The 14,288-nt window shown below is 42.8% G+C and overlaps 1 protein-coding gene across 3 annotated transcripts; it reads left to right on the top strand.

Moving 5' to 3' along the window:
- Nucleotides 1–812: 812 nt before the first annotated feature.
- On the top strand, nucleotides 813–11,567 carry KCNG1 (potassium voltage-gated channel modifier subfamily G member 1). 3 transcript variants are annotated; one of them, XM_065032570.1, is made up of 5 exons: nucleotides 813–952; nucleotides 1,195–1,375; nucleotides 3,852–5,286; nucleotides 6,468–7,269; nucleotides 7,775–11,567. In XM_065032570.1, the coding sequence occupies exons 4-5, from the start codon at nucleotides 6,514–6,516 to the stop codon at nucleotides 8,543–8,545; spliced, it is 1,527 nt and encodes a 508-aa protein (XP_064888642.1). In that variant the 5' UTR covers nucleotides 813–952; nucleotides 1,195–1,375; nucleotides 3,852–5,286; nucleotides 6,468–6,513; the 3' UTR covers nucleotides 8,546–11,567. The 3 variants fall into 3 exon arrangements, with proteins under 3 accessions (XP_064888642.1, XP_064888641.1, XP_064888643.1); XM_065032569.1 differs by having other exon boundaries at nucleotides 5,171–5,286; XM_065032571.1 differs by lacking the exons at nucleotides 813–952; nucleotides 1,195–1,375 and having other exon boundaries at nucleotides 1,387–4,330; nucleotides 5,171–5,286.
- The last annotated feature ends 2,721 nt before the right edge of the window (nucleotides 11,568–14,288 follow it).

Consider the following 14,288-nt stretch of genomic DNA (forward strand, 5'->3'; position numbering starts at 1 on the left):
AGGTGCTGGTTTCTCCTTAACCTTGGCAACAAGATTTAATTCACTGCTTTAAAACGGAGATTAAATCCACACAGAGTACCTTCCACCCAGCTGTCAAACAAATTTCATTTAAAAGTAGAGATACAAAATGATCTCCAAATCACTGACAATCAGTAATACCAGTGTGCTGTCTTTGCAAGGGCACTACAGGAATAAGGCACAGTTTTAGCTGTCCAGGAGTCATTGCTGTGGATGGAAGGTGAGAGAGATATTGCGATTTATGCTTTAATGGACACTTCTAAAGCCACTTCTCTCACAATAAATAACCAAATAGATAAAATTACCATGGAACGGGCAAAGCAGCAGAAGTTTTATTGGCGACGACAGCAGCCCGGGATGCCACCTGTGGGCAGCCAGCCGCTTCCAGTCCCTCCCGGCGCTGCGCTTGGGGCTGCCGGCGGGGCAGGGGCGGCGGATTCCTCCCCCCCCGAACCCCAGCACCGCGGGCGCGCAGCGGGCGCGGGCTGCGGCTCGTCGGGGCGGGCACAACATGGCCCGGCCCGCCGCCTTCCCGGTGCCAACCCCTTCTTCCCCTTCGGGAGAAGCGTTTATGGTGGAGGGGAGTGCAGGGAGCTCCTCCCCCACCGGCAGCTCAGCCCTGGCCCGCGGGCGAGCGGCGATTTCGCGCGGAGCGCTCGGCGCAGCCCACTGCTCACCGCCTCCGCTGCCGGCCGTGCACACGCACAGCGCGGGGTGCGGAGCGGCCCCCGCCTCCTCCCCGCTCGCCGCCGGCCGCCCCATGCGGAGAGCCGGGGCCCCGCCGCCCGCAGCCGCCCGCCCCGCACATGCGGCCGCCCCCGCCCCGCGCAGCGTCGGCGCAGCGCGCTGAGCACGGCCCGGCGCCGCCGTCCACCCCGCGGCACGGGGCTCCCGGCGGCCGCGCTCGCTGCCCGGTGCCGCGGGCAACTTGCAGGCAAGTTTCCCGGGAACTTTTCTTCCAGGAGCGGCTCGGGGCGGCGGGTGCCCGGGGAAGGCGGCAGCGGCGGGGGAGCCGCGGGCATCGCCCCGTCCCGGGGGCAGAGCCCGGCCGGGGCCGCGCGGGGGGGTTCCCCTGGGGTGGCGGTCACACCCCCGGGGAGATGCGCATGGCGGGGAGGGGGTGGCGAGTCGTGCGAGTCCGTGCACGGGTTGTAGCAACAGGTTTTTCTCCCGCAGCAGGGATGGAAGAGAGGGACTGTCCCCCCGTGCCGTCATCTGTTCGCGGCCCCGGGCTGCCCGTGCTGCCGGCGGCGGGAGGCGCTCGGCTGGCGGAGCGGACGGCGCGGCTGGGTCCCGGCGCTCGGCTGTCCTGTCGCGGAGGTGGCTCACGGCGGGCGAGGCTGATCCAGCGGGCTCGGTTTGTGATGCTCGGTCTTCCCCTTGCCGGCTTTCCCTCTCCCCGAGTCCGGTGTCTGCCCAGGGCAGCTCGGAGGCGTGTGTTTCACATTTACTCTTTGCCTAATCTGAAGGTCCTTTATAGCTTTAATTTAAAAAATAATTAGGATATGGCTTTTATATCGATCTATTTACTGACTTCTGTTCGCTGGCAACTAATAAATCGAGTTAACTATTATTGGTAGGTTATGTATTTCTGACAGATTTTTTTCATTGAAAAAGACTTGGCAGGGGGGATGAGGCCACAAGTGAAATAACTCTTCGTGACTACGTATTTTTTCATTTCAGTGGTAGAATATGCATCAATATAAATAAATGACCAGTCCTTTTTAAAAAGATGTTTAAGAGATTGTTTTGAATGTGACTTATTAAAATTTGTTGACAGAAATATATTTCATAGCAGAATAATAACCATCGTTATTAGTTCTAATGTATTTCAGAACATTCTCCTGGGGATTTAAGTTATCTGCAAAGTTGTTTCACTGCTGATTATTATCAGCAGAATAAGGCTCAGCTTTATAAAACCAAACACCGAGTAACATATTTATCATAATTCAGTTTGTAGGTTGTCATAAGATGCCAAAAAGCATAACACTGTTTAGATCAAGGAGAGCAATATACAGATATGAGCATATATTTTCTGTTTATGTGTTTTTCAGGATAGTTTTGTTTCATATTATACATTGACCTTTATAAATTTCAGTTTGATTTGGCTGGAGGTTCACTTTGCAAGCAGAGCTGAAGTTTGAGATCGGTTCTTACTATGTAAAGAGCTGCATGAGTATAGCTTAAAGTATTTCAGGGGGGTACCCTGGCAGTGTTGATACAGCTCAGAAATCATGTGTCAGAAGATAGCTGAATTTGACACTGCTTGAAAACACTGCTTATTTTAACTAAGGAAAGAAGAAAGGAGGAAGGATCACTAAATTGTAAAGCAGTTTCTTTTGGAATTATTTTTAAAAAATCACTGTATTCCTATTCAACCTGCACTGAAATCTGAAACTTTTTTTTAACTTAATTTACAAATGGTAAAAAGCAACAGAGAGAAGTTCCAGACACTGGAATTGATAGAAGAGTCTAGGGGGGAGTTACGCATCTTCCTTGCATGCTTGTTATCATCCAGGCGCAACTTTGAATTGTCTGCATCACAGAGCAGTAGCAGGACTCCTTGCAGGAGCTCTGATTACATCAGAGATGCACTGCAGAATTCAAAACACTGCAGAGGACATTGGAGGGGGGGAAGTGATACTTGCAGTGGAATTTTAGCATGTTACTCATGATTTCTATTTCTTTCCCTCAGAAGGGCATCTTTAGTAATTCTTTCCCCATTGTCTAGCAGTCTGGCACCTTTCCTGAATTTCAGCTGAACGTAAGGGCAGTAGAGGTTTCTAATTCCATTTCTTCACCAGACATAATGGATAAGAATATACTCTTCTGCAAGACAGATTTTTGAAAAGATGTTCTATCTTGCTTCATGTGCCTCTCACACCATTTAGAGTCACCAAGAACCCTTGGTATAGGCCAGTTATTCTGTATTACCATCGTTTCTAGAAGCCAGAACAATGATCAGGATTGTATAATGTAGTAAGAGACAGTTCTTACCCCATAAGCTTATAAACAAAATGGGAGACAATGCTCAGAGAGAAGTGATTTGCCCAAGATGAAAGTAAATTATCAGCAGGGGAGCTGGAAAGATGAACTGGGCTTCACTAACTCCCAAGTATTCAAAAGGCAGAATACTATCTCAGACGAGAAGGGATTTTACCATTTGCCTTACTTAACCAGGGCAGTTTTATTTGAGGATTTTACTGTTCCAGCATATCCTCAAAGTTCAACTTGTTTAATTGTTTGGAAAATTGTTGCTATAGGCTAATGTGTTTGTTTGATCTTACATTCCAGTGTGTTGTCTTCCATCCTTAACACGTTTCTTACAGCCGTCTCCCAACATCATCAGTCTGCAATGCATGAATAAAACAGTTTGCTTGGTTTTTAAGCTCAACATCAAAAAAAACCCTTCCATTAACTACATCTCTACTATCTTAAAGCAGTACTGACCACCATTCTGTAGAAGCACCTTCCAAAGGAAAACAAGAAACATGCAGAGAAATGCATGGAGTTATTTTTCTCCTTCCTCCATCCCCTCAAGTCAGGCCATCTTTTCTATTGTCTTTTATCTCCTCCTATTCTTCCTCCGTAGATATGATGCTATGCGTATCTGAGGCAAAGAACATATAAATAACGCACGTACAGCATCAAATACTATAGCTGCCTACGTGGGATCCGTGGGCTTGCCAGTTCTGGTTATGGAAAAAGAAGGAGCCACCTTTTGTAACTGCAGTCATCCAGTGTGTTACACATTTGACAATTTATTGTCTTGCACAGGTCGAGAAGCTGGAAGTGAAAATAACTCTTTTTTTCTTTGCTCTCTTGTTTCACAGTTGATGCCTCAGGGTTACAGTGTGTGTCTGACACACACAGAACATTTACATTTCCCTCTCCCCATTTCTTCCCATTGTGTCAACAATGGATGCGGTGGGAGATCAAACCAGTGACAGAGATGAGCTGCCTCCTCATTTTTCCTGGCTGAGATTCAGAGGATAAGTTGTTGCTAACCAACATCATCTGGTGTTACAGAAGGGAAGACGGTTAGCAGCTCCCTTGTATCCATAGTCTTACATCAGTCATAATCTTTATTCTTTTCGGGCCAGCCCTGCTTTGACACAGTTGAGGCAGAGGGGAAAACGCTTGTTTCTAAATAAAACAATGGTTGCTCTAAGAAAAGGAACTGAACATAAACATACATCAGGTAGCCCTGTTTTCCCACATGAAACCTGCAGCTTGAACTCCCAGCGGCGTTACTTCTACGGATGGTATCTTGGGAACGCTTTAACAGAAAACCAGCTCTGAGGTCATTAAGGTACTGGCTAGAATTTCCTAGAATGTGACTTACTTTTTCATTCAATTATGTTTCATGTTAATGTTCTTCCCAAAAAAAACCAACAAAAAACCCTCTTTAATGTTAGCAGGCCTTCACTTAGTCTTTCTTGAGGCAAGAGACAAACCAAAATCAATTGGAAGTTTATTTGAGTGCAGGCCTGTGGGATTTTGTCATAGTTTGTGCCCATTGTTACTTCCAGAGGAGTTTCAGAATTGCCCATCCCCTGCCATGGGGATTTCCAGAGTCATAGCTCTGAAGGAAAGGCAGAGCAACTCAGCAGTACAAGCAAGTATGTAGTGATAAGGCACCAAAAGCTAAACGCAGTTAAGATTTTGGTGTGGAGAACAGGTTACTTGCCAAATAGCTGTTCTCAAGTCACTAACAATAGTAATAGAGATCCCAATTGTGACAAAAGGAAGATGACAAGGCTGACCTCAGGCCACAAAATAGTACCACAGCTCTTGGAAGATCTGAATCATGGCTTGTCCATTCTTGTATATTGCCGTAGGGCTTTCTTTATCCACATGCCCTGAAGGTAAGTAAATGACTGGTTTCCTTTTGTAGTAAAGTGGATTGCAGGTGAAGAATCAGGAAATACCACTCCATCCAAAGCTCACCGGGGCCACATGTTTGTAAGAACTGCTCTGGTCAGACTAATCCACCTGGCAAGGTAGGAGCAGGACCAAGTTAGTATTTTACTGAAAACAGCATTTAAAGTCCCCTTGCAGCAAAGAAAGCCCATTGCTCTTAATCTGAAGTGCAGCTGTGTGTTTTAAGTATTTTGCTGTTGTGTATTCATGGGTTTTTCTTCTATAATAGGTATGTAACACTATTGATGTGGTTTATAAACCCCAGCTTCTGCAAACAACAGTTCTGTGTTTAAGGAAGTCACCCTAGCAGGGGTACATATCCCCAGGGTGCGGATCAAAGGGGAGGTAAGTACAGCCAGGAAAAGAACAAAACTATGTGCTGCTACTGAAGTCAATCAAGTGTCATATTTATTACTTTCCTGTGACCTCAAGTTAGAAAACCAGAATACTTGTTCATAATCTATTTATTGTACAGTCTACTTAATAAATACTTTTATTGAACGAAACTCAGGAACTCCACGCATTAAGCTGCAGCTGACTGTACAGATGAAACATCTAGAAGCAGTGCTGTACAACTCTCCTCTGTATGAGCAGACTTGCAGTCCGACTTCTAAAATGCAGTGAGTTAGAGAGGCAAAAAGTTTAGCGTTTCTAGTCCCTGCTTTTTATAGCCATTTAATTTTCAAAGTTGTAAGAATGTTTTGGTTTCCTATAATCAGAGGTGCCGGCAGTCACATTGGCTCTCGGCTGCTCTTCAGTCCACTGTAAGGACAAAGACCTATTACTGTATGTACAGTGTCAGTTATAACTGGAATAATATTCCAGTGTTCACATAGAAATCATGTATGTCTTTTCAGTCTTTGGTAAATGAGGCCATAAAAAGCGAGTTGCCGTGTCATTAGATGTATATAAACTCATACAAACTTTTTATGTGATCATCAGTGTAAGTGGGGCTTTTTTACCCAAATTGTTTCCATATGGCCTTTTAGAAATTAGTCTTATACTGTTTTTTAAAAGTGTGTATTTACTGAATTACAACATAATTCACTTCTGATTCTTCCTATATACTTCACGGGTACTAAAATACTCAAGATTTTTATGTGTAATAGTTAAATAAAAATATGCTATTTCCTTTTCTACAAAACACACTTGAATTCTGGGTTCTTATGTGATACTGTCATAATTTTTATAATTCCATTCTGAGCCAGGAATATCCTGCAGGAATTATTCCCAGTTTCCCTCTGTACTCACTGGGAACTAGTTCCTCTGCATCTGAGAGAGGAGAAGCCCCTCAGTGTGACAAATATGCCAAGCAGAGCTCCTGAACAAGGGACAGAGTCAGTTCTACCCCACTGGACAAACCCATTCTCACCAGAAAGGTCTTCTGACCACACTCAGTCACTGCTGTTTTCTTTCCAATTGTTTTTATCAGCCATAAATGTTTTTGAGCCCAAATCACTACATTTGTTCCAAACTTGGAAATAATCTCTCATTCACTCACCCTGTCTATCTGGTTTTTGTTCCAGAAGGCACTTGCAGAAGTAGCGAAGTGATGTGAAGTTATCTTCCAAGATGACTCTTCTACCTGGAGAAAATTCCGACTATGACTATAGTGCCCTGAGCTGTGCTTCGGATACTTCCTTCAACCACACGTTCTTTCCAGAAACAGAAACCCTGAAGGGAGTCTTCTACCAAAGAGCCAAGCTAATTCACCCTCAAGAGGATCTCCTGAAAGGCTTTCACCCTGATGATCGGAAGCATCATATTATTATAAACGTAGGGGGCATTAAGTATTTGCTCCCATGGACCACGCTTGATGAATTCCCATTGACACGTTTGGGACAACTAAAATTCTGTAACAATTTTGACGACATTCTAAACATCTGTGACGATTACGATGTGACATGTAATGAATTCTTTTTCGACCGCAATCCAGGAGCATTCAGGACAATCCTGACCTTTTTGCGGGTTGGGAAACTTCGGCTCTTGCGTGAGATGTGCGCGCTGTCTTTCCAAGAGGAGCTGCTCTACTGGGGAATTGAGGAAGACAACTTGGACTGGTGTTGTAAAAGGAGATATCTGCAAAAAATGGAGGAGTTTACAGAAATAAATGAACGGGAGGATGACCTCATAGAAAATGAAACAGGTGAAACAGTGGAGGAGACAAAAATTGGCTTGTGCATGAAAAAGTTGCAAGACATGGTGGAAAGGCCGCAGTCTGGCCTCCCTGGAAAGGTGTTTGCTTGTTTGTCTGTTTTATTTGTAACTATTACAGCAGTGAACTTATCCATCAGCACCATGCCTGACCTGAGGGAGGAGGAGGAAAAGGTAAGTTAGCTTTTCAGGATGGAAAATGGTATGTGCTGGGAAGAGCAGAACAAGTACAAGGTCTGCTGGTATTGATTTCAATGAGGATTTTGCAGCTGTCTTTAGAGGGGGAAAAATAACACAGAGAATATTTCAAATCTTACATTACTGTGCTCAGTTACTTGTAAGAGAACTAACTGTATCAAGTTTTATCTCCAAAGAAAGTTTTGTTAGTGTGCATTCTTCTGTACAATTGTATATTACCTTTTTAAGCTTTGTATTTGCTATTTAGAAAGCCTGAAATTACTAAGCAATATATTCTGTGGAATAAGTAGTTCTTTTTGAAGTTTTGCATGTAACGTGTTCCAGTTTGCCAATGTGTTTCCCCTTGGCAACAGCTTCAATTCCTTTAATATTTTGAGTTTTACAAAAAAAAAACCAACACAGAAACCTCTCTTCCTGTCACCGTACCAACTAAAATAGTTATTATCCAGTGCCGATTACAAATTCCTCCTCTTTCCTGCAGGGCGAGTGTTCCCAGATGTGCTACAATATTTTCATTGTGGAGTCTGTCTGTGTGGCATGGTTTTCCCTGGAGTTCCTGCTAAGATTCATCCAGGCAAAGAGCAAGTTTGCATTTTTGCGCAGACCGTTAACTCTGATAGACATAATAGCCATTCTGCCCTACTACATCACTTTGCTAGTAGACACCACTTCAGTGGGCTATAAAAAGCCCAGCTCCGGGAGCATCTACCTGGACAAAGTAGGTCTGGTCCTCCGTATTCTCCGTGCCTTGAGGATTCTGTACGTGATGCGGCTGGCCCGGCACTCGCTGGGGCTGCAGACGCTGGGGCTGACGGCGCGCAGGTGCACCCGCGAGTTCGGGCTCCTGCTGCTCTTCCTCTGCGTGGCCATCGCGCTGTTCGCACCGCTGCTGTACGTCATTGAGAACGAGATGGCAGACTCGCAGGAGTTCACCAGCATCCCCGCGTGCTACTGGTGGGCTGTCATCACCATGACCACGGTCGGCTACGGAGATATGGTGCCCAGAAGCATTCCTGGCCAGGTGGTGGCACTGAGCAGCATACTGAGCGGCATCCTCCTCATGGCGTTTCCAGTCACCTCCATCTTCCACACGTTCTCACGCTCCTACATCGAGCTAAAGCAAGAACAGGAAAGAATAATGTACAGGAGAGCACAGTTCTTATTAAAAACAAAGTCTCAGATAAGCAATGCGTCACAAGGGAGTGATATTTTATTCCCCAGTATCTCTTCTGAGACGAGGGACAATGAATGAAATTTAAGTTACTATTTTTCCTGATGTCAAGTAATGTTTTGTTGTATCAGATTCCACCTTTTAATTTGCTTGGGAAGCATTTTACCAAGGTAACCCTCGTATTAAAGTGAAGAAAAGGAGCTATTAGCCAGGAACCGATGTGGTTTAAGAAGTCTGTTATGATGCTGTTCCTTCCCTTCCCAGTATAATGTATAGGACGGATCTTTCACTGAGATCATACGGTGGGATCTTAGGAATTAAAAGTTCTCTAACAAAAACAAAAGAAAGAGCGACATATAATTGTGTGCTTGGCAGGCTGTTTTGCCATTTGTAATACACATTTTTCCAACCAAATCACAATGTATATAATCATTAAACAGGTTGCCATTTTTCTTGTTCTTCCTGTATATGAATAATGTAAATACAACAAAATTAATGGCTAAATTCTCTCCCAGTAAAATGCCTTCGAGCATAATGAAAATAACCACAGATGCTTGTCCCATTGTGCTCTTAAAATAACATTAAGAAAGATTTGTCATTCACAACAGCAACTGTGTATTTCTTGGTAAATCAGCCTTAAACATACCAGAAAAGAAGAACTGAGCTGTTCATGTGATAACCTTGCTGAAGATGTAAATACCCATAGCTCACCAATTTCAAAATTTAATTCAAGTTACAGCGTTGATCCCATGTCATTGAATGCGGTATTCCTGGGGACTAAGTCTTCAAGTTTTGTAGCATTTAATATTCTTATCGAGAGGTGGCTAGCTGCAAATCAAACGAAATATGCACGATGAGATGCCAGTCGTTCCCTGCCATCTGTTTCCATGTTTTTACTTTACCCCAGAATTAAAGAGGCCTGTTTCCAGGGGACACCCTACCATTACTTGGCAAATTGACTGCCGCAACCCATTCACATTCAGCATTTGGTTCTTTAAAAGGAGCAGAAAATACACGGTCGTGGGAAGTTGCCAATGATGAAAAAAAGAAAATATCATTTGAGTCATGGCGGGGGGAGTACTGGCAGATTTATACTTTACTGTCCTCAAGCATGAGGAACTTATGACAATTAACTATACCTTTGCCATCATTACAGACATCATAGCAAGGGAGAAAATCTTAAACATCATATGAAAAAGCAATTACAGTCGCAAAACACAACCGTGTAGTCCTTATCTGCACGTGTGTCTTGGTCTGGGTTCTCCTGCTGAAGTCCCTGGGAGCACGTGGGTCAATGAGACACTCTGGTCTGGCACAAGTTTCTATGGAGATTAATGACAGACCTGTTTATTTTAGAGGGAATGAGACTGGCTTGCATAACAGCTCAGCAATAAAACTTAAGACTTTAAGGAAGAAAAAATACACTAATTTGATTTCATGTGTGCTTAGGAGTAAAGAAAAGCTGATCTTAAGAGTTTCACTTTTTTCCCCCTCTTTTTTTAGTAAATTCACTTATTAACAGTTAAGAGCCAGAGAAATTTAGAAGGTCCCATTGCATTCACCAATGCTTCTCTATCCTGATTTTCAGAAATACTACTGCTCATCGCATTTCTGGAGCAGGTTGCTAGAAATGCCACAATGCACAATGTGCATTTTGGGATTTAAATTAAGGCCAAGGACACAAACACTGGCCTTTCAAAACAAGGCAGAATTGTTCCTCAGCCAATGCTGTTTGGCCAAACCCATGTCACGCAGGTTTTCTTTTCACATGTCTATAGAACACAATTTGAAGGTATTCTGATATGCTTGTTCTTGAAGCATAATTCCGAAACTTTTTAAAATGCACTTGACAAATAATTAGGGCTCCAGCATTCTTCAGCCTGCTATAGGTAAACATATCTATGGAGCATTACTGCAGAGTGCCAAACCACCCAGTCTAAACTCTTGGCAATTAATTATGTGCCAGAGCTACGAATGTAACCAGCTTTTCACTCTTGTTCTTCAGCTTTAATTAGAGGACAAAAACCAGGAACATCGTGACAAAAAAGGGGACACATTTTCCATCCAAAATACTCTTGATTTCAAAACTGTTCGATCATCTGTAGCGTTGGCTCCAACACAAGTGCTAGACATCCTTCTACCTTTGTGTCAGCATTCATTATGAGAAGAACTGGTAAGTAGATTAGTCCTGTGAGCAACAGTTGCTTATCTAAGAATGTGTTTGACAGGCTGAGCCATAAATAAGAAGCTGTACGTGAATATAAAGAGAAATCAAGACTTACCAAATAAAACCTCAGCTTATTTCCATGTTATGTTAGCTAATAAATGTTGGACATCCATCCATTTTCTCAATGCCTTTACATTATAATTGTAGCTTGATTCTGAAGTCATTGTCCAGAAAAAAATAACAAACCAAACCAAACCACCCTGGAGTTGGGTGTTGGTTGAGCAAACCTGCGAAAGCATCTTGCCTGTCGCAAGTTCTGCCTAAGCCAGGAGCACATAAGCCGTCCAGGATGTACCCCTATGTAATTTAGTACTTGGCAACACGACTTGTAAGCATATCAACATGTTTTACTATGAATCGCTGTAACAAACTTGCTTGTGTTTTACAGGAGGTAATACATACTGTAGTCCTTATGCTAAATAAATCCAGCTATATGTCTTAAGAGCACAACATTAGTATGAAACCCACATGCTGTGTTCCAGCTTTTACTGTGAAGGCTGGAGGCTTAAGATCATTATGCCTCTTTACAGTATATTATCTAAATTTTAGTCAAATTCATTAAAATGATGGATTGATTCAAAAGCTGACTGTTTCCAGTGACACAGCTGACAGCTACCAAGTCAGCTCTCACTCCTTTTTTGCATTTTAACAGCATGTGCAGTCAACAAGAAAGTTCCAATGAAAACACCTTGTGCTTTTATGAAGTCAAAAGAATTGTTTGAATTGCCACGGCTGGAGTGGTGCATGTCTCCAATAGAGATGGGGTTGCATTGCTATTTATATATCCTCTGTATACTGCAGTAAAATGTACAGTATGAATCCAAACAGCAGTAGCTGTATTAATTTTGATTAATAAAGTGTTAGGCTCTCCTTTCATTTTCATGTGCTTCTTATGGTATAGAAAGACTATCACACATGCTGTGGCATGTTTGACAGCCGGGGGTCGGTATAGGGGCAATGGGGGCTAGGAGCACTGCGAACCGAAGCAGCCTGGCTGTGGTAGAGAGCATTTCCTAGGAAAGAAAATGATCTCAGTACAGAAAAGTCTGAATACCAATTCAGCAGCTTGTACAGGGAAACCTCTTCCTTGCCCATTGTCCCAAGAACCATAATCACAGTGAATTGAGACATCATAACTTTAAAATATTTGAACCATTTAACCAAAGCATCTAACAGATTCAAAAAATAATAGGAAGGAGCTGTGGAGATTGAGAAAGAGTAAAGTCCCTCAATAAAACCAGATTTTCCGGGTAAGGTGGTGTATTAAATTACTTTCTCCGAAATCTTTCCCCGCTTCATCTTCTTTCCTCAAAACCAATAACAAAAGCAACAAAATTCACTTGGTGAGTGCAACACTGGTAAATGAAGACAGAGCCACAAGGATTCTCTAACTGCACATCAAAGAACATCACTTGCAAGGTGAGTTGGAATAATTTGTATTACACTAACATTCATTCCAGTTCAAGGTCTTGGGGAAATTTCTTTTTAAAGAATATATCGGAATTATCTCCATTTGTCCTTTTATATTTTCTTCCACTGTAATTCAATACTCCAGATTTCCATAGTCAGGGGCTTTAGTAGTGTTGAACAGTCAAAGTCTTTAGCAATGTCCAATTAAACAATTAAAAAACATCACGCAGAACTGAATCATGGATTTACACACCATCAGGTGCACGTCTGGGAAGGAAAACTGGCTTGCTCTATACATTCATGACTCGTATCATGGGCATCCAGGATGATGCAAAAGCAAAAATGTTTGCTGTAGAAGGTTCTCATTCCTACTGCTATAGCTCTCCTCTGGAACTAAAACCAGAGCTTCAGAGGAATCTCTGTGAGCAAAAGCTTCCCATTCTAACAGTCCTTTAGGCTACAGGGTGAGACTCAAGAGTAAAAGTTCATTTTAGGCAGTTAGTGAAGGAGCAGCCTCGTCAAAAGATCCGGATCACCACTGCCAGATCCGTGTCTCCTCTGGTTTTTATTTTTTAACAGAGGGAACCTAGATCAAACTAGATCCGCAATTCAGGTGTCACATTAAAAGGCCAGTGTTAGGATAGATTAATGGGAATCTTATATTTCAATTGCACAGCACCACCAATATCTACCAGCACAAACTCTGCAGTATTTGTCCTTTCCACATCCCATTCACTGTATGTGGGGACCAAGGAATATGAAACGGCATAAAGAATCCGGATCCACAGAGCTCAGCTTCTTCATGGTCAGGGTCAGTTTGAAACAACTATACGACACAAATATATCGGTTCTTGGCAGTTCAAGCCTGATTGTAAAATAGTTCTGTTCCATACAATTACTGGGGGTTTTTTGCTTAGATAAGAAAAAAGACCAGTAAGTTAAAAGAAGAGGAAAAGAACTTCTCATCACAAAGCTACAAAATTTCACATCGCTCTCTTGGTTTGCAACAGGCTGAAAACTGGACTGGATAATCCTAAACCGACCTAGATTTAATTGACTGCATTTAATCAGAAATTCAACCAAAAAAGTGACAAATGTGACTTTGAAGACTGTGACACCCATCCCTGCTCACACGAGTCAGTGACATTAACCCCTGTCCTCTGGCCCCAGTGTCAGAGTTTACTCACCATTTTCATCTCTATCAGTAGTTGCTAAAATAGTACACGGGCTATTTTTTTCTGTGTTAATAGTTCTGTTGGCTTCTTATGCAAGATTTGACAGGCATAAAATAGAGTTCATGACAGCGGATGAACGTCATCCCTGTCAACAAAAATACACTTCAAAAGCTCTATCGTAAAAACCAAAAATGCTTGACACTAGATTTACCCACTCACTCATTTAGGATCTCTGCGGCATCTTACCAATCCCATTTCAGCATTACTAATGCTCTCAGTGTTCCTAACATAGATACGGTGGTACAAAAAAACAGGAAAGTGAAGACCAGTTCAGATCCAAAACTTGTATTTCACTGGATCGGTTCAACACTGGGTACGTTCTGTCTTGTCTTGTGCCATTAGAGTGTAAGTCCTTGGGACAGGATTCCTTCTTTGGTAGCTGTCAGTCGCTATGTAAAATCATACACCACTAATAAAGATAAATTGCTACACCACAAATAAAGAGAATTTTGCCTGTGCTGCCAAACTGAACATGTTCAGAGTTTGGCCTATTAATTAACAATAAAACTAGACCTTTCTCCCTTTTTGCTCATTGTGGTGGTGGTTGGTTTTGGTTTGATTTTTGGTTTGGGGGTTTTTTTGGTCATGTTCCAGCATTTCATATCTTCTGCAACACTTCCTAGAAATCGCTATAGGTATTACAAATGCTATTAACCCTGTGAAAAGCATGGTGGAGAAACTGCAGGATCATAATATCAGGGGATATGTCTGCCCTGTCCAGCGGGTTTTTAGTTCCTCTTTGCCTGTGGGAACTAATCCAGAAGCAAATGTCACTTGAACAGAAAGAAAGTTCTGCCATAACTGGAAACACAGCAGGCCAATTAGGGTAATTAAAGCACATTTGCTAGACTTTATAAATATTAACTTGTTATCCCTGTGGCCCTTGTGGCATGAGTTGAACTTCCTTGTGCCACACCAGTGTCAGCCAGGGCACATAAACACATGCAATGCT

Source organism: Columba livia, chromosome 16, assembly GCF_036013475.1.
Source record: "Columba livia isolate bColLiv1 breed racing homer chromosome 16, bColLiv1.pat.W.v2, whole genome shotgun sequence".
In the NCBI taxonomy this organism is placed as follows: Eukaryota; Metazoa; Chordata; class Aves; order Columbiformes; family Columbidae; genus Columba; species Columba livia.

Bases quoted from the DNA above. Each gene is read 5' to 3' on its own strand.
- KCNG1 (XM_065032570.1), top strand. From the start codon at position 6,514: ATGACTCTTCTACCTGGAGAAAATTCCGACTATGACTATAGTGCCCTG. The intron at 7,270-7,774 runs GTAAGTTAGCTT...TCTTTCCTGCAG, and splicing joins TGAGGGAGGAGGAGGAAAAG to GGCGAGTGTTCCCAGATGTG.